A 26658-nucleotide genomic window follows, 5' to 3' on the forward strand; every position below is an offset into this window, starting at 1 on the left:
TTATAGAATAATGTTAATAACTCCTATTACCGTTGCTTCAGCGGAAAAAAGTGTTTCAAAATTAAAATTGATAAAACTTTACCTAAGATTAACAGTGTTTTAAAGATATTAAATGAATTAACTATATTGTCAATTGAGAAAGACTTATTAGGAGAAATTAATTATAAAAAATTAATAATAGCTTTGCATCTAAAAAAGTTAAAAAAAATAGACTACAAATAAAAATAAAATATTTTTTATTAATAAAAAAGTTAAGGCCCTTTAGGCCACGAAATTGGTCGGGCCGCCCGTCAGTACTCCACCACAACCTTTCTTAGAAGCATAAAAAGCTTTAAACATTGATGGTATGACACAGTTTATTGAATTATTTATTTCAAAAAAAGATACTTTTGTAAAGATAAATAAAGCGAAAAATTTCTTTATCTTTTTAACTTTTGCTTTCTTTTTTTCCCCTTGCTTTTAAACCTAATTATTTACAAATTGATTATCAAGTACCTATCAAAATAAGAGTAGCGTAATGTAAGAAAGTTATAAAAAGCACCAATAAATTCAACATAACAAAGTTTCTTTGGCAACAAAATGTTAGTAAATTAGAACAACTATTATCAAGTCCTAATCTCAAATTAGTTGAGTACATCTACCTGAATATTTATTACTCACTAATTCATTAAACTCGTCTCATTTTATTTTCATTTGAACATTGAATAATTAAGTCCTCTAATCTTAGACGTTCTTTATATTTTCTGCAAAGTATTGAACATCTAAAATAAACTAAAAAAATCAGCAACAACAATAACAATAACATACCCAATAAAATTTTATAAGTCTGTTAAGGGTTGTGTGTATTAGATTTTACCACTATCTTTATGAAAGTAAAAATATTGTATTCGATAATTCCTCGACTAAATTCAAATAATCAATAACAACAACAACAATAATATACTCAGAAAAATCTTAAAAATATGAGGTATGATAATGTATACACAGACTTTATTCGTATCTTTGTAAATATGAAGAAATTGTTTCGAATAAGCCATCAAAAAATAAAAAAAATTGAATAAATTGGAAAGTTCTCCTTTTGGTTAAGGAATTGAAGAAGAACGTAACGATCAAATCACCTTTACAGGAAAACAAAAAGCTCCACCAGTATCTAATTGGATAATACAGTAAGCACACGAAACATACTAAAAGTAGCTTAGCTACTACAATTTTTTCCACAAAAAATTAAATATATATAACGACCTTTGCCACTTAGCGCCACGAGCCCGACACAATCCCATATTCTTTCTCTATCGGGCTTCCTCCTATTCACCACCGCCGTCCACCACCTGCGCCACCGCAACCTCTACCTTTTTGCTAACATACGCCTCTCTTTTTTAACAATACTGAACAACGTATGATAATTCAGGAATTCCGGTGACTGGTAAAATGATACAATGAGCTCACCTCCACAACAACAAAATACACCCTCGGATTCCAAAGACGAAGAATCCCGCCACCTCCTTAGTACCTCTCTGCCGCAATCAACGTCGCCGTTAATTAACGGTTATGCTGATGATGACAGCGAAGAAGAAGAATTCGCGTACGGATCTGGAGAGAAGATCCACATCGTTGATTTCGATTCAGAACCGATCGACGGTGTTGATTACAGCACGGTACCTCCATTTTCATGGAAGAAACTGTGGCAGTTTACGGGTCCTGGATTCTTAATGAGCATAGCTTTTTTGGATCCGGGGAATTTGGAAGGAGATCTACAAGCTGGAGCAATAGCGGGTTACTCGCTTCTGTGGCTGTTGTTATGGGCCACTGTTATGGGCCTGTTGATCCAGTTACTGTCGGCGAGAATAGGCGTTGCAACGGGCCGGCACTTGGCGGAGCTTTGCCGGGAAGAGTATCCTAAATGGGCTGGGCTTTTACTATGGTTCATGGCTGAGGTGGCTCTGATTGGAGCCGATATTCAGGAAGTTATAGGAAGTGCAATTGCAATTAAGATACTCAGTCGTGGGGTTTTACCACTTTGGGCTGGTGTGCTTATTACTGCTTCTGATTGGTAAATTTGATTTACTTTTCAGTTGATTAGCTTGAAAAGATCAGTACTTTAGCTCAAATTAGCATTCAATGGGCAGTACTAGTATTATTTTGTTTGCCAATCGGATGCGAAAAATATAGTCTTTTTGATGTTCATCAACTGGGATCACTATTAGATTTTCCATATAGTATGTTTTTTCTTCACGCCTGGGTTTGTTAGGAGTCTTTTTCTTCTATTTAGAGCTGAGGCTAGTCGGCATTTGAAGTTTCTAAATTAATAATTGCAGTTATGGATCCTAGCCTTTTTGAGTTACTAGGTTCTAAATTAATAATTGCACGCCGGATGCTTTGTGCACCGGGCTGCTTTTCTTTTTATTTTTATTTTTATAAATAATAAGATGAATTTTTAAGACAAAGTTTGGGTCAAAGCTATTGAGTCCGAACCCATAGCGTCAACTCTACATCTGCCCCTGATTTAGATAATTGTATGTTATGTAGCGATAAGCGCGAGGCTTAAAGAACCTTTAATTTGCCATAATAGTATTGGAATATAATGGACCTGAATCGAGTGAATGGATAAAGAGGATTCATGTAGCCAAATTCAATTATTTGGGATTGAGGTGTAGTTGATTGATTGACGTAGTATGTTGCTAATGGAAGTAATCTGCTTTAGTTTGCATAAGTTACTATCATAAGCGTGATTTTATGTTTGCATACTCCTCTTGTAAATTGATCAATCTGTTAACGAGTTTTCTTTTGTTCTGTTTTTGCAAGCAGCTTTCTTCTTTTGGTTCTTGAGAACTATGGAATAAGGAAGTTAGAAGCTGTTTTTGCTGTTCTTATTTCGACTATGGCACTGTCCTTTGCTTGGATGTTTGGAGATGCTAAACCAAGTGGAAAGGAGCTTCTAGCAGGTGCATTTCTTATTCTAGTATTTGTTTAAATTAATTACATGGAATCATTATAGTTAGGTGCTGATATGTTTCTTGTCAAATTGCTTTTTCTCTTCTTCATAGGTCTCTTGATTCCAAAACTCAGTTCAAGGACAGTTCGGCAGGCTGTTGGAGTAGTTGGTTGTGTAATAATGCCTCACAATGTATTCTTGCATTCAGCTTTGGTTCAATCCAGAGAGATTGATACGAAGAAAAAAGGGCAGGTTCAAGAGGCATTGAATTACTACTCAATAGAATGCTCCTTTGCCCTTCTTGTCTCCTTTATTATCAATTTGTTTGTTACAACTGTCTTCGCCAAGGGATTCTATGGAAGTGAGCAAGCTAGTAGTTTAGGCCTTGTAAATGCAGGGCAGTATCTTCAGGATAAGTATGGTGGGGGAATGTTTCCAATCCTCTATATTTGGGGTATTGGATTATTGGCAGCCGGACAGAGCAGTACAATAACCGGTACTTATGCTGGACAGTTTATCATGGGAGGTTTTCTAGATCTACGTTTGAAGAAATGGCTTAGGGCGCTGATTACTCGAAGTTGTGCTATTGTGCCAACAATAATTGTTGCTCTGATTTTCAATAGGACTGAATCATCACTCGACGTTTTGAATGAGTGGCTTAATGTGCTTCAGTCTATACAGATCCCTTTTGCGCTTATACCCCTTCTGACATTGGTGTCCAAGGAGGAGTTAATGGGTGTTTTCAAAATTGGGCCTACTCTCGAGGTAAGATGACCTTCCCTATTATCTGTGGTTTTCAGTTCCATGTCTATTACTTTTTGAAGATTAGATATGATGCTGTCTCAAGTATGGTCAATTCCTTTATTTGTTTATATTTTTTCCAGAACAACTGGCTTTTATAATTCAAATCATCTTAGTTATTTAAGTGGCTAGCAGTTTTCTGTGAGTTTGATGTCAGAAAGTCTAGAATTTTGAGAAGTTGACAGAGAACGAAAAAAATCAAAACTATAAGCTAGCAAAAACAACCCACTTGTGATTAACACCATGAGTGTGTAATTTGAATATGTGTAAGCTGCTTGTTTAGTCCATAATAGCATAAATAGTTATTTAGTCCAGAAAATTGCTAGCCACTAGGCCCTCAGGGGTTGGCCTAGTGGCAATTGACTTGAGCCTTGGGGTTTGCTCCCTTTCAAAGTCTCAAGTTCGAAACCCACTGGGTGCAAACAATTTCTGAGGGTCATCGGACTGGGTAAAACCTGAATTAACCGTGGTGCACTTGCGGGAAACTCCTTGCCGAGGGCCTGTGCACCCCCGGGATTAGTCGGGGCTCTTAGAGACTCGGACACCCGGTGCAAATCAAAAAAAAAAATAGCATAAATAGTTACACGATCAATTTTTTTTTCTTGTGTTTCAGTATAGGTATGTACGCTCCTAGAAGTTTGAATCATCTTTCTTCTTATGAGCTAGTAGTCTTTTGCTGGGATAGATAGATTCTTCAATTGCCTTGATGTACCCTGTATCTAATGGGTGTGACATGGAATAAGTATTTCGTTGCAAATTTTTCAAAATATAATAAAGTTAGCAATACCTGCATGTACCCTTACCAGATATCAGATATGTATCCACATCCTAGTTGGCTATAGTGGCTAGTCCTAACTCCTAATAACATAGCTGTTATGCGTGTTTGATGTTCTAATGCGATACTTTGAATATAAACAGCACATATATTGTTTTATGTTTCATTTATTTTGAGAATGGTGGTAACCGGATCAGGGTTCACCTTGACTAATCTAGCGAGCACCTTCTGCTTCCCACCAATACAATACCAGTTTACTTTGTCAACCAAATGCTTAGACAGATACGAGTAAATAACTAGCTTCTTTTATCTCTACTAGAATCTGGACGTAAGTCTCCACAGTCTATTGACCGCTAGGCAACATCTTTCGGTGCTTAATGAATCTAAATCAATTGATAATGAACAATCTTAATAAAAATATTACAAAACACTCCATTCCATATAGAACCCTTTTGTTGGTTTATTTTGTGGTTGTACACCAGCTTGTCAGATTTATGACTAAGACAAACTAATACATCAAATGTGCAGTCCTTTCAGAGTTCTCTGGCTTATTTGCTATAATGCAGACTAAGTTACCCATATCACATGTATGAAGCCTCGTAAATTTATTAGCATTTTAAGTTTTGCATCCTAAATTTTGGACTGTCTTGTATCGGGTGCATTTTTAATCTGAATCCTACTTTTGAACTGCCCTTTCGTTATTACTGTAGAGAGTTGCATGGACTGTTGCTGCACTAGTGATGGTGATAAATGGCTATCTTTTGCTGGACTTCGTTATCTCTGAGGTCAACGGGCTGCTGTTTGCTTTTCTGGTCTGTGCTGGGACTGCAGGTTATATTGCTTTCATTTTGTACCTCATTTCACATGGTGGTGGCAATGTTGCCAATTGGTTCAACCTACTCCGCACAAAAGGATATAGCTATGCTGGTCAATGAGACATCTAAGATAATATATTCCATCAAATCCAAATGTCCTAAATAGGAATTCACGACATGGCAGAGAGGCCATGGCTCGGGAAGTTAGGTTACTGAAGCATTTTTTCCCCTGACGAGATTCCAATTTCATTGTGTCCTAACTGTCATAATAGATGTCCAATAGTTGTCAGCATTTGCTTTTAGCTGTAGGTTCCCCAAAAGAAATAATGGAGCAAACTATTCAGGACATTGACATCAGATATAGAGGATGAGGAAAGTATATATTCCGCCAGATGAAGATACTTCTTCATTGCAGGCGAATACGATCCTCAATGTTGTATTTATCGAATAGATGCAGAAGAACTTCAAAGCCATTGAATTTTTGTAAGAGAATATTCGATTGTGCAGTAATGTAATTTTTGGTTCAGCTGATTAGAAGTGATTTACATCAATACAAAAGAAGTATTTGGATCTTTTCTTGTGATATATACTTTTTATGCTGAACTCCTATCCATAGCCTCTCTCTTTTTGCTCTGTGACACTACATAGGGGATTGGTGTGTTGTCGAGGGGAAGAGAGCTTTCATTGTGCTGTGTTTGGATGATTCCGCTTCCAAATTTAAAGAAGGATAAAGGGAATTGTATTGTTAGACATAGATACCTTTTTTTAAAACTCAAACATAAGAATATTAGACTGAATCAGCAAATACCTTAAATATATATGCATTGCAAGTGTAAATTTTGGAGAGATAGGTCAATAGAATGAAATTTTTCTAAAATTATTTTATTATTGCAGCAAAAGACAAAATTATTCGGAATCAACAAATACCACGAGTATCTATTGAGATTCTTACTCTGAGCTAAGATGAAGCTCTTGCAAGAGCTTCAACGGTGGATCTGGAATGTTCCAAAGAAAGAAGAGAAATATTTGGGAGGAGAACAGAGGAAATATAATTGTGAAAAATGACTCTCATTCTTATTTCCACTATTACAACATGTATATATATGTACACGTGGGAAAAAGGAAAATAAAGGAATACAATTAACTTAGCTAACTAAGAGCTAATATAACAGTATCTAACTAATCAATATCTAACTAAACATATCTCAATACCTCCCCCCCCCTCAAGTTGGATGGGAGGATCTCACAGCCAACTTGCCAAGCACAGCATGATGTTTAACCCCGGTGAGTGCCTTGGTGAGGATGATAGCTAATTGGTCAGTGGTGGCCACATGGTTGAGAGAAATTAAGTCTTCCTGAAGTTTGTTCCGTACAAAGTGACAGTCAACTTCGATGTGTTTTGTCCGTTCATGGAAAACTGGATTGTGAGCAATGTGGATGGCAGATTGGCTGTCACAAAAGACAGCAATGGGGCTGGACTGTGAAATAGTAAACTCTTCACATAACCTGTTCAACCATACCAGTTCTCCTACCACCTTCCTGAGAGACCTGTACTCTGCCTCAGTTGAGGATAAGGAAATAGTTTCTTGCTTCTTTGATGTCCAACTGATGGGACTGTCTCCAACCAAAATAATGTACCCAGTGATAGACTTTCTAGAGTCAGGGCATGATGCCCAGTCAGAGTCACAGCAGGCACTGATGGAACAATCAGTGGCTTTGAAAAAGAATATGCCAAGTGTGGGATCAGTCTTGAGATACCTGAGGAGATGAAATGCTGCTGTCAAATGTGTATCTCTGGGTGCTTGCATGAACTGGCTGAGAAGCTGCATACTGTAGGCTATATCAAGTCATGTGTTGGTGAGAAAATTCAGTTTGCCCACTAATTTTCTGTAATATGTAGGATTTGGAAGAGGAGTCCCCTCATCAGCTTTCAACTTCACAGTAGGGTCAAGAGGAGAGGACAAACTGCTATAGGCAAAACAATCATATTCCTTTAGCAAATCTAGGGTGAACTTTCTTTGAGACATGATGACACCATCTGATGTGTAGAGAACCTCTAGTCCCAAGATGTAATGGAGTTTCCTCAGATCCTTGATTCTAAATTTCTTATCAAGGAATGATTTTAAATCGGCTATCTCAACTAAATCAGTCCCAGTAATGACATCATAATCAACATAGACAGCTATAAAAACAATGTAAGAAGAAGTCTTCTTGGAGAAGAGTGAATAATTATTCTCAGAGTGTTTATAACCCATTGATGATAGGGCTTCAGTCAGCTTAGCATACCATTGCATGCTGGCTTGCTTCAGCCCATACAATGATTTGTTGAGTTTGTAAACCACCTTTTGTGGACCAGTCTGGTCAATTAAGAGACCTGGTGGCACCTCCATATACACTTCTTCATATAAGTCACCATGAATGAATGCATTATTTATATCAAGCTGAAAGATATCCTAGCCTTTCTTCACAACAACAGTGACCAAGACTCTAACTGTTGTCATCTTGACAACAGGGGAAAAGGTCTCTGTATAGTCAATCCCTACTTGTTGGGTATACCCCTTTACCACTAATCTAGCCTTAAATCTCTCTATGCTACCATCTGCTTTGTGTTTAATTTTATAGACCCACTTGCAGCCTATTGCATGTTTTCCAGCTGGCAAAGGGACTAAGTCCCAAGTGTTATTTGCATAGAGAGCCTCAAACTCCTGGGTCATCGCTGCTCGCCATGCAGGACTGAGAGCTTCCTCTCCATATGAAGATGTCTCACTATCATGACAAACATTTGTCACCAAGTGCTGAAGTTCAGGATATAGGACATCAGGTGTAACATAACTGTGATTGGAGAAGAGTGCACTCAAAGAAGGTGGATCCTGAGGAACATCATGATATGATATTTTCGGTAGAGTATAGATGTAATCCTGAAGGTATGTAGGGGTCTTATGAGTTCTACTAGTTCTTCTTAAAAGAGGTGAATCTGATTGAGTAGATGTTGGTGAATGAGGACTGGGAAACTCATGTAAAATTACAGGGATAGGAGAATGGTGAAAAGACTGAATGTTTGATGTGTGCATTGTAGTTTCATTAGCAGGTGAGGATACAGGGGATTGAGGCACATCTGGAGATGTGATGCTTGTAGGGTTTTGAGCATTATAGTGTGGACTGCTATTCTCAGAGTGGACAGGAAGAGAGACTGACCTAAGACTATTATACAGAGAGACATTCTTAGACTTTAAAAAAAAGGGAAAAACACTTTAATGAAATACTACATCTCTAGAGACATGAATCTTCTTAGTGGTTAGGCTTAACACTTTGTAACCCTTTGTCCCAAAAGGATAGCCCACAAAAATATGAGAAGTAGTTCTAGGTTCAAATTTGTCTCTGTGCACCTTAGGTACAGTAGGATAACAGAGGCATCCAAAGCTCCTCAAATGAGAGTAGTTGGGCTTCTTGTGGTATAAAATTTCAAAAGGACACTTGTTGTTCAGGTAGGTAGTAGGTAGTATGTTAATTAGGTAAGTTGCTGTCAAAATACATTGTCCCCAATAGTTAGTTGGGAGTTTAGACTGAAACATAAGTGCCCTAGCAGTTTCGAGGAGATACTTGTGTTTCATTTCCACTACCCTATTTTGTTGTGGAGTATAAGGACAAGTTTTCTGGTGAATGATTCCTTTGGTTTGATAGAAAGTAGTGGCTTCATGACTGGTAAACTCCAGTCCATTATCAGATCTGATGGTTTTCACAGTGGTATTGAATTGGTTTTCAATCATATTTATGAAAGCTTTAAGTGTTGTAGGGCATTGCTTTTGTTGCTCAATAGATGAGTCCAAGTGGACCTACTAAAATCATCCACCAAGGTAAGAAAATACTTGTAATTGTTGTGTGTAGTAACATGATAGGGGCCCCATATATCAACATGTATCAATTGGAAATGTGGGTAGAGGTGCTGGTTCTTTGTGGAAATGGAAGTCTGACTTGTCTAGCCATGGGACAAATGGAGCAAATGAAAGGTTGTTTGGGTGAGAAGTTCATATCTATTGAGGATATTTTTTATCATTTTGGAAAAGGGAACATGGCCAAGCCTATTATGCTACAAAGTATCTGCATCATGTTTATCTAAAACATTCAAAGAGTCATTCTTATTATTGTGAATGGAAGTATTTACATATGTTGAATAAGACTGTGAATGAAGAGGACTACTAAAGACTCCACTATTTGTACCAGCAGAAACAGAACAATTGCAATAAGAAATTGGAAGACTAGTAGCTGAAACAGAACTTTTACCCTTTAGACACCCGGAACATAGGTAGTATAATCCCTCTCTGCTACTACCAATCATCTGAGGCCTCTTCACTGAAGGGGCCTGCAACAAACATAGTGTATCAGTGAAAAATACAATACACTTGAGATGTGTTGCAAGAGAATTGACAGAAATTAGGTTGTACTTAAAGGATGGGACATAAAGGACTTTGTGTAGGGTAATTTCAGAGTTAAGTATCACATCCCCAAATTGAAGCACTTTCACCTTGTATTCATTTGGTAGGCTTATTAACATAGGGTATGGTAATGTTGTTATGTTACTAAGAGCAATTTTGTTGAAGGTCATGTGATTAGAGGCTCCTGAGTCTATGATCCAAAAGTCAGTTTTAGATTCGAAACATTTGCACGATGGTTTGTCAAAATCAATATAAGAAGTGTAGACCACAATACCTGCAAAGTTAACAACACCACTGGTGATATTGGCATTGCTGGGAGATCCTCCTGTCTGAAAATGTTGTAGCAGGTTCATTATCTGCCCATATTGCTCTTTTGTCAAGCTGACATTCTGATTCTCACTGCGTAGGATTGGATCATCTTCCTTTTCTTGCATCAGATCAGCAAGGGTTCCATGCATATTTGCCACAGTTCCTTTACCTCTGTTGAATTTGTGACCTTGAGTTTGACCTGAGTTGTTTCCCTGATTGAACTGTTGAGTATTAGTGCGATTTGAGTTTTGATTGTTATAAGAATTGTTCTGGGGATATCCATGTAATTTGTAACACTTGTCCTTTGAATGGCCTGGCCTCTTGCAGTAGTCACAGAATGGTCGACCTTGAATTGGCCTGAGTTGCATGTATAATGTGTCTTGAAGTACTGAGCTCTAAAAGGATTCTGATGTTATGAAGGCGCAGTGTTCACATGAAGTGAGGTAGACTCCAGGCTCAATTGATTGTTTGGCTTGAACTCCCTTTGCTTTTCCTCTAGTACCAGTAGAGAGAAGGCTTGTGCCAATGATGGTAAAGTTTTCATCATTAAAATGCTTCCTCGCATTGTTGTGTACACTTCATTCAAGCCCATCAGAAACCGAATAAGTCACCTGTCCTATTCTGCCTTATGCATATTGTCCTTTGACCCACACGTACAAACACAAGTGTATAGAGACTTTGCACTGAGATTGCTCAATTCTAACCATAGCATTTTCATTCGCGTGTAGTAGGCAGTAATGTCCAAGGACCCTTGAACCAGATCATTAATCTCCTTTTGAATTTGATACAGCTTTGCACCATTCGTTTGATCATATCAATCTTCCAATTCTCTCCATAATTCTACTGAATTGCTAATATATTCAATACTATCAGAAATTTCCTTCGACAGGGAATTGAGAATCCAGGAAGTTACCATATCGGCACACCTTTCCCATTGACAAAATTGTGGAGAATTGGGAGGAGGCTTCCTATAATCTCCATTTACGAACCCTAATTTGTTTTTGACTGACAAGGCTCTCAATACACTCATTCTCCATGACCTATATCCAATTCCATCAAAAGGAACTGGTACTAGAGTCACTCCGGGACTATCCGAAGGATGAATGTATAGAGGACTACTTACATCGATGACAGGTTGATCACTTCTGCTCGTACTGGGTGTGAGTTCTTCGGTCTGATCGATAGCCATGAGAAAAGCCCTAGATGATGAAATTGGCTAATTTCCTAAGCAAATCGTTGAATAATCTATCCAATTGTGCATATAATGCCTTCACTTCGCACAAAATCTGCAGGTCGAAATCGCAAAACCAAAACCCAGTAGATGATGGAGAGAAAGAGGTCTTGAAGAAGAGAAACTCCGGCAAATCTTTGACGAGGATATCATGCCGGATCTAATACCATATTGAGATTCTTACTTTGAGCTAAGATGAAGCTCTTGCTAGAGCTTCAATGGTGGATCTGGAATGTTCCAAAGAAAGAAGAGAAATATCTAGGAGGAGAGCAGAAGAAATATAATTGTGAAAAATGATTCTCATTCTTATTTCCACTATTACAACCTGTATATATATGTACATGTGGGAAAAAGGAAAATAAAGGAATACAATTAACTTAGCTAACTAAGAGCTAATATAACAGTATCTAACTAATCAATATCTAACTAAACATATCTCAATACCTTAAAATAGGAGTCATGACAAGCATATGAATAGGCCGTTAAAGCTGGATAATATATATCTAACTAAATCTTTGTATTGTATGTACGTTGTGATGAACTTGTAACAGCCCAGCCCGCTAGTGATATTGTCCGCTCTAGGCCTAGGCCCTCACAGGTTTAAAACGCGTCACTAGGGTCTAAGGCTTGTTAACTTATATACCCAGCATCCCTCTTGTGTTTTGCCGATATGGGACTCTATCTAAAGCCTGGGGTGTTACATACACCCCCTCTTATGGACTCAGCCCCACCGCATGGGATTTGCCTAGACTCAGCACTGAGGTTTGCTCCGCCTAACCGGGATTTTCCTAAACTTAGTTGAACTCTGACTCACCATCGGCATGGCTGACACAAGAGTGGCTCTGATACCATCTTTTCATTCTTAGATATCATGTGTCCTATGAACACCTCCGAGTCTAGCTAAAGTTCACATATCAAGAACTTGGTAAAAAGCTAATTTTTCGGCAGCATCTATAACACATTTTTTTTCTTCCAAGTAATTCTTCGTGTTCTTTCTAGCTACAAGAATATACTAAATATCATAAATAATGGCCATGATACTTTTTCCAGAAATAACTTGAACACTATATTCATTATATCTATGAATGCAGCTAGAGAATTGGCCAGTCCGAAAGGCATCACAAGTAACTCATAATGTTTGTACTGAGTTCTAGAGGCTTACATCGAAATATCTTCCTTTCTTATTCTAAGCTAATGATAACTAGACTAAAGATCAATCTTTTAAAAGTGGGAGGCTCCTTGTAACTAATCAAACAAGTCATCTATACGAGACAATGAGTATATATTGCATATTGTTATCTTAGTCAGTTGTATGTAGTCAATTTACATTATTACGGACCTATTTCCCCCTCTCTCTTTTTTTCCCAACAATATTGATGCTCCCCATGGTGAAACACTCGGTATGATAAAACTTTTATTCAATAGGTTTTGTAATTGTTCACTTAGCCCTTTCGACTCCTTGGTTTCATATGATATAGTTTGTATGTCAGGTGTCAGTTCAATACTAAAGTCTATTTCTCGTATTGGAGGTAGTCCTAGTAAATTCTTAGGAATAAATTAGAGAATCTCTCATTATGATACTTCCTCTTTTTTTTAAACTAAGTATTTCTTCTCTTGTGCCCCTTACTGCATCTATGAGATCCAAACAACCTTTCTTCTATAACCGTTAGGTCTTCAAAATATATAATTTGCTCTTCTCTAAAACCTATAATCCCCTTTTTGGACAAAATCAGCTTTAAAAGTTCACCAAAACTAATAGTCTTTCCATAGTAATCGAGGGTAGCATGGTAAGAAAATAATTAATCCATGTCCATCTGTACGTTAGAGTTAACCATATCAAGTATAACTTGGTTAGCTGGGGTTTCCTTCTCTTAGCTTGAATCTTAAAAGTTTTAAACACATTTCTAACTACTATAAATTTTTCACAAATGTGGCAACTCGAAAACAATCGCTTAATATCTGAAAATGTTCTTGATTTTTAAATCTTCGATTCATATTAAAATCCATACTAAAAGATATTCTAATCTCGATCTTCTTATGTGAGTTTTTGCACGCCTATCATGTCCATATTTTCAATCTTTTTGGTAAGTGCAACTGCTATAAAATAGGTTTAAGTCTTCAATCTTCATATATGCAGTTACTACCTTGTTTAAATAATTGACGAACCTTTCAACAAGTCGCTAAACTTAAGATGTTGCTTGCGTATCCAGCTGAGAAAGTTTGGTGTTATATGTAAGTATACCCAACGTCTAAATCAATTTCTTAAATGATCTAGCTGGCAATTTTACGTCACAAACTATCAAGAAGGAAGTGATTCATAAACACTTTAGTGAAATTATTTCCAAATTAGTTGTGTTGCTCTTGTTGGCATCTCTAAGAAAATAGTAGCATTTCATGTATTCGCCATGTTCTCTAGTCTAAAAGTTGTTTGTTCCATAGAACTCTTCATGAAATATCTTATAGCTCATAACCTGGTAAGTATTCTACTAAAGACCTTTAAGGATCCTTTGAACTATCAGAAATAGTAAACTTAGTAGTTTCAATTTTAGGAGCTTTATTAAGAATATTTTGTTGTTCCTCATAATCTTTTAGGTGCATGAGAACTTTAGAGCCCCTATTCTGTTGTTCATTCTTCTATGTTTATCTATTATATTCATAGAGATCTTTTTCTTTTTTTCTTTTTCATGAAGGTAAGTACCTTTTTATGATAGCACTCCTCTATCGCTATAGTGGTAGACTAGCATAAATTTTCGAAATGGACTCTATTACACATCTTACCAGAAAGCACCTCATATGGCACAACGAACATTTCACTGGTCTTGTATACTTACTTATCTAGCATTTCTTTGCTCGGAGATGGCTGCATGTCCATTGGCAAAATTTGACGTCTTTGAAGTTTGAACCTCTAGCCAAATTCTATTATAGGGTAATTGGTCCGAGCCATACACGAATAGGATAAGTAATGATAGATTCATTTATCTGACCCTAATCGCCACACATGTACGGAGGAATAAGAAAGAAAGACAAGACACATCCTATCACGCCCTCACAGAATCACGATTATGGGAATGGTCGGCTACATAACCATAATTGAGATTCTACTACTGACGTGTGCTCCATTAGTCACAAGAATAACCTAGTGCTCTGATACCAACTTTGTCATGACCCAATTTAGGATCATGACCGGCGCTTAGGAGCAAGTGCCCCCAAGTAAGCCTCATCGATATTTTTCAGAAAATCGAAAAGAGTTTCCTCTATTTTAGGACTATCCAAAAATTTAACCTGTCTCACAATTCAACAACAGAACCAACCTATATCAACCAAAATATCTCATAATCTTCATCAACTAATCAAACAGTTATTCACCACTATTAATCAATAATTTGCAACACAAAAATCTTAAATTCATCTCCAAAATACTATAAGAGAATCTACTACTAGTCGTGGGTCTAACAATGAATGAATACTAATGACACTAATAAAAATGACGATGGAGCGACTCTAAGAGTTCAAAAGGAAAAGATGATAATAAATAAATAAACTCTTCGCCCACGCGAACAAGTGCGGGGCTCACCAGGAACTATCAACTCGTATACTCTAATTAACGGAATCCTCGCATGCGTCTATTGCTGCCTCTAAAAAAAATAATAGCGGGGAGTGAGTCGCTAGCTCAGTGAGTAGTAATACTTAACCACAACCGTTTTTAATAGGGGACAAGTTAGAAAACATGCTTGTATAATAATCACAAAATTAAATGCCCTTTTTAAAATGGTAATAACAATCAGTCTCATCATGTATTTCCTGTAACAAAATCAATTTAACAATTTAGTAATAAACTCTGTAAATACCGTATCATAGCAAATCTTTATATTGGGAGGCTTCCAGAAAAGGATCATGTAATCTGTATCATTATAGGGACCCCTTGGCAAAAGGAGTCAAATATAACTGTAGGTCCCTACTCGAGGGAAAAACTGTAACTGTATGCTAGTTCTACATTCCCACTAGCGAGGGCTATAACTGTAATCGGTAATCTATAAATACAAGATGCACCAGGTCTAACGAACCCGTCGTTAGCTACGAGATCCTTCAAAGTCTCCTCCCATTTATGCTTTTTCTTGTAACCAGTAAATATTCATAAAAAAAGCATTTTCAAAATCATAAAGGCATATCAATTCTTATCAAATCATGTAAATCCCTTTTGGTAATGGTAACCATATCTCAAGTAATAGTAAAACATGTCTAGTAACAGTGAGAACATTTTAAATAACGGTAAACATCTCCAGTAAATTTTTCAGTACCATATCAAGTAAAGGACTTGTCCCACATGCAATTTCAAACATCCAGTAACATATTTTATTTTCAAAATAATATATAAACCATGCTGGTTATGAAAATACAAATTGTGGTAAGATTACTACTCACAGTACTCGTGCAGGAATACCCAATGCGCCACCTCGAACACTTTATTCAACTTCTTCAACTACCTACTTGTAACAAAACCAATCTATAATCACATCATATCGATCCCGTATCAATTTGTTGTTTAGGCTAATCCGTAACTAATTTACAATATCCAACTCTTGGAGTTTCACGTTGATTCTCAATTATTTTTCTTGAGTTGGATTTGTCCAGACCATGGGATAATTATTTTATATCTTAATCATGCTCCTTAAGCCGTATGTAAACTTATGAGATTTTACTGTAGAAAACGTAATTCCATATTGCTTTTAGAAACTTCTAAACTTGCTTAAGTTAAATAATTGCACTATGTCATCATTGAAGCAACTTTCTGTAAGGAGTTTTTCACTCAAATTCATATATAATTGGTCAATTCCAACCGTTTCATAGAATATATTAAATCTGATTCTGAACCCGATAGGCGTATTGATGATGTCCATCTCATTGAAGAAGTATTAGACATGTGCCTAATAAAAGTTTCTTTGGTTTGGTAGCCAACCTTGTTGACTTGGTTTGATTAGTTAGCCAACCTTGTTGAATTAGTTTGGTTTGGTAGCCAACCTTGTTGAATTTCTTTGGTTTGGTAGCCAACTTTGTTGAATTGTGAAAAGTGTGTGTAAATTGTCAAATATTGTAGGCTTTAGAGAGTGAAGCTTTGGCTATAAAAGGAGAGCTTCAACTCTCATTTCTTCATACCAACAAAGAGAGAAAGAAAGAGTGAGGTTTCACAGACAGGGTATAAGAAAATAGTTTGTGAGGAAAATAGAGAGTGAGCGATATTGTAGTAAGGTGAGAATATCAAAAGAGGGTTATTTCTTTTGAGTGTTGTAGTGGTCTTTGGAGTATTTTACTTGGACCTACAAAGTGTAAAATTCCTTACTATAGTGATATCAGTTGCTCCTCTCAGGGTCGTGGTTTTTTCCCTTATTAAAATGGTTTTCCACGTAAAAATCTTGGTGTCATTGTTACTCTTTTATTCTTGTTAATTACTGTATCTCGGTGCTACAATATTATTCCATTTTTATTACCGTGAATATTATTTATGTGGGGGTTTATTCCCAACAACTAGTATCAGAGCACAAGTTCTGCTCGTTCACTGAAATACTATTCACTATCGGTAGTACTATACTCGATGAAAAATAAAAATGTTCGGAGTAAAGTATGAGGTAGCAAAATTCAATGGAGATAACGGTTTCTCAACATGGCAAAGAAGGATGAGGGATCTGCTCATCCAATAAGGATTACACAAGGTACTAGATGCTGATGCCAAAAAGCCTGATACTATGAAAGCTGAAAATTTGGCTGACTTGGATGAAAGAGCTGCTAGTGCAATCAGGTTGCACTTATCAGATGATGTGGTAAATAACATCATTGATGAAGACACTGCACGTGGAATTTGGACAAGGTTGGAAAGCCTATACATGTCCAAAACACTGACAAATAAATTGTACCTGAAGAAGCAATTATACGCCCTACACATGGGTGAAGGTATGAATTTTTTGTCACATTTAAATGTGTTTAATGGACTAATCACACAGCTTGCAACCTCGGAGTGAAAATCGAGGAAGAAGATAAAGCCATCTTGCTATTGAACTCGTTGCCATCTTCGTACGATAATTTGGCAACAACCATCCTGCACGGTAAGACTACTATTGAGTTAAAAGATGTCACATCGACTCTTTTACTTAATGAGAAGATGAGAAAGAAGCCTGAAAATCAAGGACATGCTCTCATCACAGAAGGTAGAGGCAAGAGATATTAAAGGAGTTCGAACAACTATGGTAGATCCGGAGCTCGTGGGAAGTCAAAGAACCGATCCAAATCAAGAGCTAGAAATTGCTACAACTGTGATCAACTAGGTCACTTCAAAAGAGATTGCTCAAATCCAAGGAAGGGAAAAAGTGAAACCAGTGGCCAGAAGAATGACGACAACACAATTGCCATGGTGCAAAACAATGATAATGTTGTCCTCTTTATTAATGAGGAAGAGAAATGCATGCACCTGTTAGGTCCAGAGTTGGAATGGGTGGTTGACACATCGGCATCTTACCATGCCACACCGGTAAGAGATCTTTTTGCAGATATGTAGCAGGTGATTTCGGCACAGTGAGAATGGGTAACACAAGTTACTCAAAGATTGCGGGGATTGGTGACATTTGTATCAAGACAAATGTCGGATGCACATTGGTTCTAAAGGATGTGCAGCATGTACCTGATTTGCGGATGAACTTGATCTCGGGAATTGCTTTAGACCGAGATAGATACGAGAGCTATTTTGCAAATCAAAAGTGGAGACTCACTAAGGGATCATTGGTGATTGCAAAGGGAGTTGCTCATGGCACATTGTACAGGACAAATGCAGAAATATGCCAAGGTGAATTGAACACGGCACAAGATGAGATTTCTGAAGATTTGTGGCACAAAAGAATGGGTCATATGAGCGAGAAGGGATTGCAGATTCTTGCCAAGAAATCACTTATTTATTATGCCAAAGGTATAACGGTAAAACCTTGTGACTACTGTTTATTTGGTAAGCAACATAGAGTCTCATTTCAGACATCATCTGAAAAAATTGAATATACTTGATTTAGTATATTCTGATGTTTGTGGCCCAATGGAAATTGAATCAATGGGCGGTAACAAATATTTTGTTACTTTTATTGATGATGCTTCACGAAAATTATGGGTTTATATTTTGAAAACCAAAGATCAGGTGTTGCAAGTTTTCCAGAAGTTTCATGCTCTAGTAGAAAGGGAGACGGGTCGAAAGCTAAAGCGTCTCCGAAGTGACAATGGAGGTGAGTACACTTCAAGGGAATTTGAAGAGTATTGTTCAAGTCATGGGATTAGACATGAAAAGACAGTTCCTGGAACCCCGCAGCACAATAGCATAGCCGAGAGGATGAACCGCACCATTGTGGAGAAGGTGAGAAGCATGCTTAGAATGGCTAAACTGCCTAAGTCATTCTGGGGTGAAGCAGTTCAGACAAGCTGTTACCTGATCAATAGGAGTCCATCAGTTCCATTGGCATTTGACATCCTAGAGAGAGTTTGGACCAACAAGGAGGTGTCCTACTCGCATCTGAAGGTGTTCGGTTGCAGAGCTTTTGCACATGTACCAAAAGAGCAGAGAACAAAGCTGGATGATAAATCTGTTCCCTGCATATTTATCAGATATGGAGATGAAGAGTTCAGGTACAGATTGTGAGATCCTGTAAAGAAAAAAGTCATCAGAAGCAGAGATGTAGTCTTCCAAGAAAGTGAAGTTGGAACTGCTGCCGATATGTTAGAAAAGGCAAAGAATGGTATAATTCCTAACCTTTTTACTATTACTTCTACTTTTAACAATCCCACAAGTGCAGAAAGTACGACCGACGAGGTTGCCGAGCAGGGGGAGCAACCTGGTGAGGTTATTGAGCAGGGGGAGCAACTTGATGAAGGTATCGAGGAAGTGGAGCACCCCACTCAGGGAGAAGAACAATCTCAACCTCTGAGGAGATCAGAGAGGCCAAGGGTAGAGTCATGCAGGTACCCTTCCACAGAGTATGTCCTCATCAGTGATGAGGGGGAGCCAGAAAGTCTTAAGGAGGTGCTGCCCCATCCAGAAAAGAACCAGTGGATAAAAGCTATGCAAGAAGAGATGGAATCTCTACAGAAAAATGGCACTTACAAGCTGGTTGAACTTCCAAAGGGTAAAAGACCACTCAAATGCAAATGGGTCTTTAAACTCAAGAAAGATGGAAATGGCAAGTTGGTCAGATACAAAGCTCGATTGGTGGCTAAAGGCTTCGAATAAAAGAAAGGTATTGATTTTGACAAAATTGTCTCACCTGTTGTCAAAATGACTTCTATTCGAACAATTTTGAGCTTAGCAGCTAGCCTAGATCTTGAAGTGGAGCAGTTGGATTTGAAAACTGCATTTCTTCATGGAGATTTGGAAGAGGAGATTTATATGGAGCAGCCAGAAGGATTTGAAGTAGCTATAAATAAACACATGGTGTGCAAATTGAATAAGAGTCTTTATGGATTGAAGCAGGCACCAAGGCAGTGGTACATGAAGTTTGATTCATTCATGAAAAGTCAAACATACCTAAAGACCTATTCTGATCTATGTGTATACTTCAAAAGATTTTTTGAGAATAACTTTATTATATTGTTGTTGTATGTGGATGGCATGTTAATTGTAGGAAAAGACAAGGGGCTGATAGTAAAGTTGAAGGGAGATTTGTCCAAGTCATTTGATATGAAGGACTTGGGCCCAGCACAACAAATTCTAGGGATGAAGATAGTTCGAGAGAGAACAAGTAGAAAGTTGTGGCTATCTCATGAGAAGTACATTGAACGTGTACTAGAACGCTTCAACATGAAAAATGCTAAGCCAGTCAACACACCTCTTGCTAGTCATCTAAAGTTGAGCAAAAAGATGTGTCCTACAATAGCGGAAGAGAAAGGGAACATGGCTAGAGTTCCTTATTCTTCAGCAGACGGAAGTTTGATGTATGCAATGGTATGTACTAGACCTGATATTGCTCACGCAGTTGGTGTTGTCAGCAGGTTTCTTGAAAATCCTGGAAAGGAAAATTGGGAAGCAGTCAAGTAGATACTCAGGTACCTGAGAGGTACCACGGGAGATTGTTTGTGCTTTGGAGAATCTGATCCAATCTTGAAGGGCTATACAGATGTTGATATGGCAGGTGACATTGACAACAGAAAATCCACTACTGGATATTTGTTTACATTTTTAGGGGGAGCTATATCATGGCAGTCTAAGTTGCAGAAGTGTGTTGCACTTTCAACAACTGAAGCAGAGTACATTGCCGCTACAGAAACTGGCAAGGAGATGGTATGGCTCAAACGGTTACTTCAAGAGCTTGGATTGTATTAGAAGGAGTATGTCATCTATTATGATAGTCAAAGTGCAATAGACCTTAGCAAGAACTCTGTGTACCATGCAAGGACCAAACACATTGATGTGAGATATCATTGGATTCGAGAAATGGTAGATGATGAATCTCTAAAAGTCTTGAAGATTTCTACAAGTAAGAATCCCGCAGATATACTGACCAAGGTGGTACCAAGGAACAAGTTCGAGCTATGCAAAGAACTTGTCGGCATGCACTCAAACTAGAAGACAGTGCTACCTCCTCTAGATGAATGAAACTGGAGGGGGAGATTGATGATGTCCATCTCATTGAAGAAGTATTAAGCATGTGCCTAATAAAAGTTTCTTTGGTTTGGTAGCCAACCTTGTTGACTTGGTTTGGTTAGGTAGCCAACCTTGTTGAATTAGTTTGGTTTGGTAGCCAACCTTGTTGAATTTCTTTGGTTTGGTAGCCAACTTTGTTGAATTGTGAAAAGTGTGTGTAAATTGTCAAATATTGTAGGCTTTAGAGAGTGAAGCTTTGGCTATAAAAGGAGAGCTTCAACTCTCATTTCTTCACACCAACAAAGAGAGAAAGAAAGAGTGAGGTTTCACAGACAGGGTATAAGAAAATAGTCTGTGAGGAAAATAGAGAGTGAGCGATATTGTAGTGAGGTGGGAATATCAAAAGAGGGTTATTTCTTTTGAGTGTTGTAGTGGTCTTTGGAGTATTTTACTCGGACCTACAAAGTGTAAAATTCCTTACTATAGTGATATCAGTTGCTCCTCTCGGGGTCGTGGTTTTTTCCCTTATTAAAATGGTTTTCCACGTAAAAATCTTGGTGTCGTTGTTACTCTTTTATTCTTGTTAATTACTGTATCTCGGTGCTATATTATTATTCCGCTTTTATTACTGTGAATATTATTTCGGTGGGGGTTTATTCCCAACACGCATAACTCTAAACCAAATAGAACTACTGTCCGTAGTAAAAAAAAATTCCCAGCACCCTATAAAATTTCATAAATCAAAGAATATGAGAAACAAAACTATAGAGAAGAACTTACCATTCTTTAGTTGAAAGAGACCTGCCACAATTTACTTAAGCTTGAAAACTTCTTGTTATTTGGTTTCGATTATTTGATGAATTTAAGACCTTTGCCGATAGGTTTAGTTGCGGTAGAAGCTTTGGCTTCATTCCTTAATCCCCTTTTTTCTTTTTGTTTAGTCTTTTCTATTGGGTTTTTATCCTTATTATTATTTTGTTTAAACTATTAAATTACTAATATGCCCTAACTTAAATATGGGGTATTACAAAACTATAATGATGACAGATTAAGAAAAGAATAACAAGTAGGAATATATGTATCATATCAAAACTTGCATTTCCATCAAAAACTCAGCTCGGTTTTGCGTGGAGACGGCATGGAGGAATGTTAAAAATTGAGAAATGAATACTTTCAATCAATTATTTTCTCTCAAAGAAATAAAAAAAAAAGCAACCATTCCTATTATTATTATACGTACTTCTGGTGATCTACAGATCAAAATCTTCTTCGGCCTCGTGACTTAAAAGAAAAAGCAAATTCGAACAGAACAAATGCAAATGGTGGTCCCCCAACCTTAATCACCGACGCTGATGAATCCTGTCTCCTTGACTTTCACTTTTATGTGGTCAATGTGAAAATGGTTGTCTATTTTATTGTACGCACCTGCATCGACAAGATCTAGGTCTGTTGGTTTTTAAATATTTAGCTCCGTCATTGAAATTCAGAGCCAAAATTTTGACCATGTCTAGTACAAAAAACGTATAGAACTAAGTCAGAAAACTATGGTGAGTTCTCCATCACCAAAGCACAATGGCATGCGAGAATCAAATCATCTATTATCAGATGACGACGGTTATGATTATGATGATCAGGCTAATGATAAAATCTTAGCCATTGAAATCGAGAAAGCTGATGCCGATGATGTTCCAGGGGTGGTCCCACCTTTTTCTTGGAAGAAGCTATGGGAGTTTACAGGGCCTGGATTTTTAATGAGCGTTGCATTTCTTGATCCTGGAAATTTGGAAGGAGATTTACAGGCCGGAGCAATTGCGGGCTACTCGTTGCTTTGGTTGCTTATGTGGTCCACATTTATGGGCTTGCTTATACAGCTATTGTCTCTTAGATTGGGTGTTGCTACGGGCCGACACTTGGCTGAGATCTGCCGGGAGGAATATCCAAATTGCGCCAGGATTTTGCTTTGGTTAATGGCAGAGGTGGCTTTGATTGGAGCTGATATTCAGGAAGTTATAGGAAGTGCCATTGCTATTAAGATACTTAGTCGTGGGGTTATTCCTCTTTGGGGTGGTGTCCTCATTACTGCTTCAGATTGGTGAGTTTTTCCTTTTACTTTGGCTTCTCTTCACGTCTTTCCTTTTTGTTAGTATTTGTTTGTGTTATAATGATGGTCTCCGGGTCACTTTGTGCGTGTCTCGACCGAATACTATTGCATTGGATGCCCGGCTGCCTCCCACCACCACAGGGTGGCCAAATAATTCTATCGACCAGTGCTTAGGCAAATTAGGAGAAATCAACTATCATTTTTGTCACAATGGGGATTTAAACCCTAGTCAGTTTTATAGTTTTCACTCACTTCATTGATCATTAGGCCACATACTTTAATGTTGTCCCTCCTTTTGTTTTTCAGTTCAGTCCAATTGAAATTGAAAATGTTAATTTTTAATGTCTTGGCCTACCTAATGTGATAAAATTCTACAAACGAAATGTTCTTGAAGCCTGTTGATATGTTGCTCTGTCGACAATGATTGTTATGTTTCAATAACAGCTTCATCTTCTTGTTTCTGGAAAATTATGGAGTAAGGAAACTAGAAGCCTTTTTTGCTGTTCTAATTTCAACCATGGCTTTATCATTCGCCTGGATGTTTGCTGAGACTAAGCCTAATGGCAAGGAACTCATAATAGGTCAGAAAACTTGTTTTCACATGATCATTTCCTTACTTCTGTGGTCAGTATCATTTCCGTGCCTACCTTAAATTCTTTAGCTTGGATTGTTTTCAGGTCTTCTGCTACCAAGACTCAGCTCAAAGACAATTCAGAAAGCTGTTGGAGTTGTTGGTTGTGTCATAACTCCTCACAATGTGTTCCTATACTCCGCTTTGGTACAGACAAGGAAAATTGATCCCAAAAAGAAAGAAAAAGTTCAAGAGGCATTGAACTACTATACGATCGAGTCATCAATTGCTGTTTTTGTTTCATTCTCAATCAATTTGATGGTAACAACTGTCTTTGCCAAAGGTTTCTATGCAACACCACAAGCACATAGCATAGGGCTAGTAAATGCTGGGCAATATCTTCAAGAAAGATATGGTGGAGGGTTGTTTCCAATTCTATACATATGGGGCATTGGCCTATTGGCAGCCGGTCAAAGTAGTACAATGACTGGTACTTATGCTGGACAGTTTATCATGGGAGGTTTTCTGAATCTGCAGATGAAGAAATGGATAAGGTCAGTGATTACAAGGAGTTGTGCTATCTTGCCAACTATAATTGTGGCCATTTATTTCAACAGATCTGAGGATTCACTTGATATATTAAACGAATGGCTAAATGTGCTTCAAGGAATGGTGATCCCATTTGCTATTATTCCTCTTCTAACATTGGTGTCAAATGAGCAGATCATGGGAGTCTTCAAAATTGGGAAGCTTATGGAGGTTAGCCACCAGAAGCTTTGCAATACTGATTTATAATAGAAACCGCCTTGTCAATGGCCTTTAGCATGATGATTATCCTCTCTAATCATTAAACAGTAACATATGTGTTTTGCATATAATTAATTGGCATAGTTAATACCTACTAGTTGCTAATTAAACTGACTCAAATTGCTGACACCACTTTAGACATTTCCCATACATCAGTACGTATGAAGGATCCAAACCTCTCTTTGTTGATGTCGCTGTTCGTAGCTTTCTTTGTCCTAACCTATAAACAGACTCAGCTGATAAAAAGAACAACTGTTATCTCGTCATTGTCTTAGGGAAGAATGTTAAATTCTTTTATGTTTTTGCTTCTACCATTACAGTTTCCTCAGTTCTAGGTTGTTTTGCATGATTAAAATTCCATAATGTCTGTACTTCCCCTCTTAAATAGGTCAAGTTGAAGTGCAAGTGAGAAAATTGGAGTACAACCTCAATTCTTGTTACTTTTTTTTCCCTTCCTATTCTCGTTACCTTTACTGAATTGGAATTTTGATGATATGATTCAAGCTACAACTGTAGGAAATTAAGAATGTAATGAACAGTAGCGATGATCGGTGGAGAACTTTTGTTTAAAAATTCAGATTATTTGGCAGGGCTTTTGTATTTCCCTAAACATGTAGATTATGTCCGTTCATTCATTTAGAGCTATCCCGCATAGGTTTCTAGCTTGCTTTCTGCATATGAGCTGCACCCCTTTTACACACTTTTTCAATTAAATTTGGTCTTAACTAAATAAGAAATGAATGACTTTCCTTAGTTAAAGTCTGAAATCTTTTTTTTTTTCCAAAACCAAATATTAGTAGTAGTGTTTATGACAGAGGACCTTATGTTCAGTTTCTCAAACATCACATGTTGATTGCAGAGAACTGTTTGGACAGTAGCTGCGCTGGTGATAATGATAAATGGATATGTTATGTTGAGTTTCTTCCTTTCTGAAGTTAATGGCCTGCTGTTTGGTTTTGTGGTTTGCATGGGAGCTTCAGCATATATAGCTTTTCTTGTGTATCTCATTTCCCAGCGTCATAACCAGGCGGAGTTGAAAGGTTTTACTCACCTTACAAATTAAGCTAATAGCTTTATCCGAGAATTGTGAAATATTACAACCTAACGTGATCAGGGAAACATCCCTTCTACCTCAAACAAGGTAGGGGCAAGGTCTGCATACGCCCCACCCTCTTCAGACCTCACTTGTGAGATCACATTGAGTATGTTATTGTTGTTGTTGTTGTGCTATCAGGGAAATGGAAGAGCAGGAGAATACATTTGAAAAGGAGAGATTCTGATTTTGACAAGAGCCTTTTGGTGTAAAGAAGCTTGAATCCGAAAAGTTTTGCAAACTTGGCACTAGAGAACTATGACAAAAGCTGAGGCATTGATCAAGTCTCTATAAGATGAAAGTTTTAAGTCTCATAATTACTGCATGAAGAGATCAGGAGCTCAAACAAGGGGATGGAATGCACTACTTTCCACTTCTATCTTGTGTACAAAATACAAGTGTTATAAACTTGGAACACAAAATACAAGTGTTATAAACTTGGAAAACAGTATGTTGTTCCCTCCGTTCCAAAGAATGAAAAGGATAGAGGACGAGTATTAATCTCTATATAATTAATTCTTGCATTATAATTCCGGTATAACTTGTCTTCGATCTAAACGACCCCTTAAGTGTTACTCATGAGAATAAAAGATGTACATCTTGATAAATGGCAATCTTAAGTTATTGTGATTAGTCCCTTTGGGGACATATGTTAAAATTGGAACGGTATAGGGAAAATTAGCATGGCCCATGCTGAAGGATGACATGCAAAATTGAGAGTCGGTCCAATTTTTTTTTTTTTAAAAAAGAAGAAGTTATAGTGATCACGAATATTATCTATTACATCTGAGCTGCATATAAAATTATCATTTTAAAAAAAGAAAAAAGAAAAATCCCGTTTTAATTTATGTTTTTTCGCCAAATATGATGATGACAAAATATTGCACACTCTATGGATTGGATTTCACCCAAACTAGTTACTCTTTCAAATGTTGTTACTCCATTAGTATTTAGTTTCAGCAATCTTTGTCTCCACAGATGTTTTTTATCTTATATAGTAATTTTTTCCCCCAAAACTAGCATTAATGTTTGAAGTTTATGTTATCCATAAAACATACATCACATTTGAATTTCTCTGACAATACTAAAGAGCAATTTTATTTACCAATATTGCAAAGGTGATTAATGATGTTATACCATTGATGCCTTTATGACCAAGATTCTCTTCTTTCAATCAACTGTAACA

The 26658-nt window shown here is 37.3% G+C and overlaps 2 protein-coding genes and 1 non-coding gene across 5 annotated transcripts; all 3 read left to right on the forward strand.

The window, feature by feature from the left end:
* The first annotated feature begins 1160 nt into the window (after positions 1-1160).
* LOC107807465 (metal transporter Nramp3.2-like) lies at positions 1161-5895 on the forward strand. The gene is made up of 4 exons (XM_016631863.2): positions 1161-2050; positions 2806-2942; positions 3045-3697; positions 5219-5895. The coding sequence occupies exons 1-4, from the start codon at positions 1437-1439 to the stop codon at positions 5441-5443; spliced, it is 1629 nt and encodes a 542-aa protein (XP_016487349.1). The 5' UTR covers positions 1161-1436; the 3' UTR covers positions 5444-5895.
* Positions 5896-22075: 16180 nt separating this feature from the next.
* On the forward strand, positions 22076-25979 carry LOC107807466 (metal transporter Nramp2). 3 transcript variants are annotated; one of them, XR_001652902.2, is made up of 5 exons: positions 22079-22992; positions 23446-23582; positions 23679-24331; positions 25239-25520; positions 25614-25979. XR_001652902.2 is itself a non-coding variant. In XM_075232619.1 (4 exons), exons 1-4 carry the CDS (start codon positions 22445-22447, stop codon positions 25440-25442), a joined length of 1506 nt encoding a protein of 501 aa, XP_075088720.1. In that variant the 5' UTR covers positions 22076-22444; the 3' UTR covers positions 25443-25979. The 3 variants fall into 3 exon arrangements, 2 of the variants coding, with proteins under 2 accessions (XP_075088720.1, XP_016487350.1); XM_075232619.1 differs by having other exon boundaries at positions 22076-22992; positions 23482-23582; positions 25239-25979; XM_016631864.2 differs by having other exon boundaries at positions 22080-22992; positions 25239-25979.
* Positions 25980-26105: 126 nt separating this feature from the next.
* On the forward strand, positions 26106-26207 carry LOC142171308 (U6 spliceosomal RNA). Its single transcript, XR_012700882.1, has one exon. It is a non-coding gene; the product is annotated as a U6 spliceosomal RNA (small nuclear RNA).
* The last annotated feature ends 451 nt before the right edge of the window (positions 26208-26658 follow it).

The sequence above is a fragment of the Nicotiana tabacum genome, chromosome 16 (genome assembly GCF_000715075.1).
Source record: "Nicotiana tabacum cultivar K326 chromosome 16, ASM71507v2, whole genome shotgun sequence".
NCBI lineage: Eukaryota > Viridiplantae > Streptophyta > Magnoliopsida > Solanales > Solanaceae > Nicotiana > Nicotiana tabacum.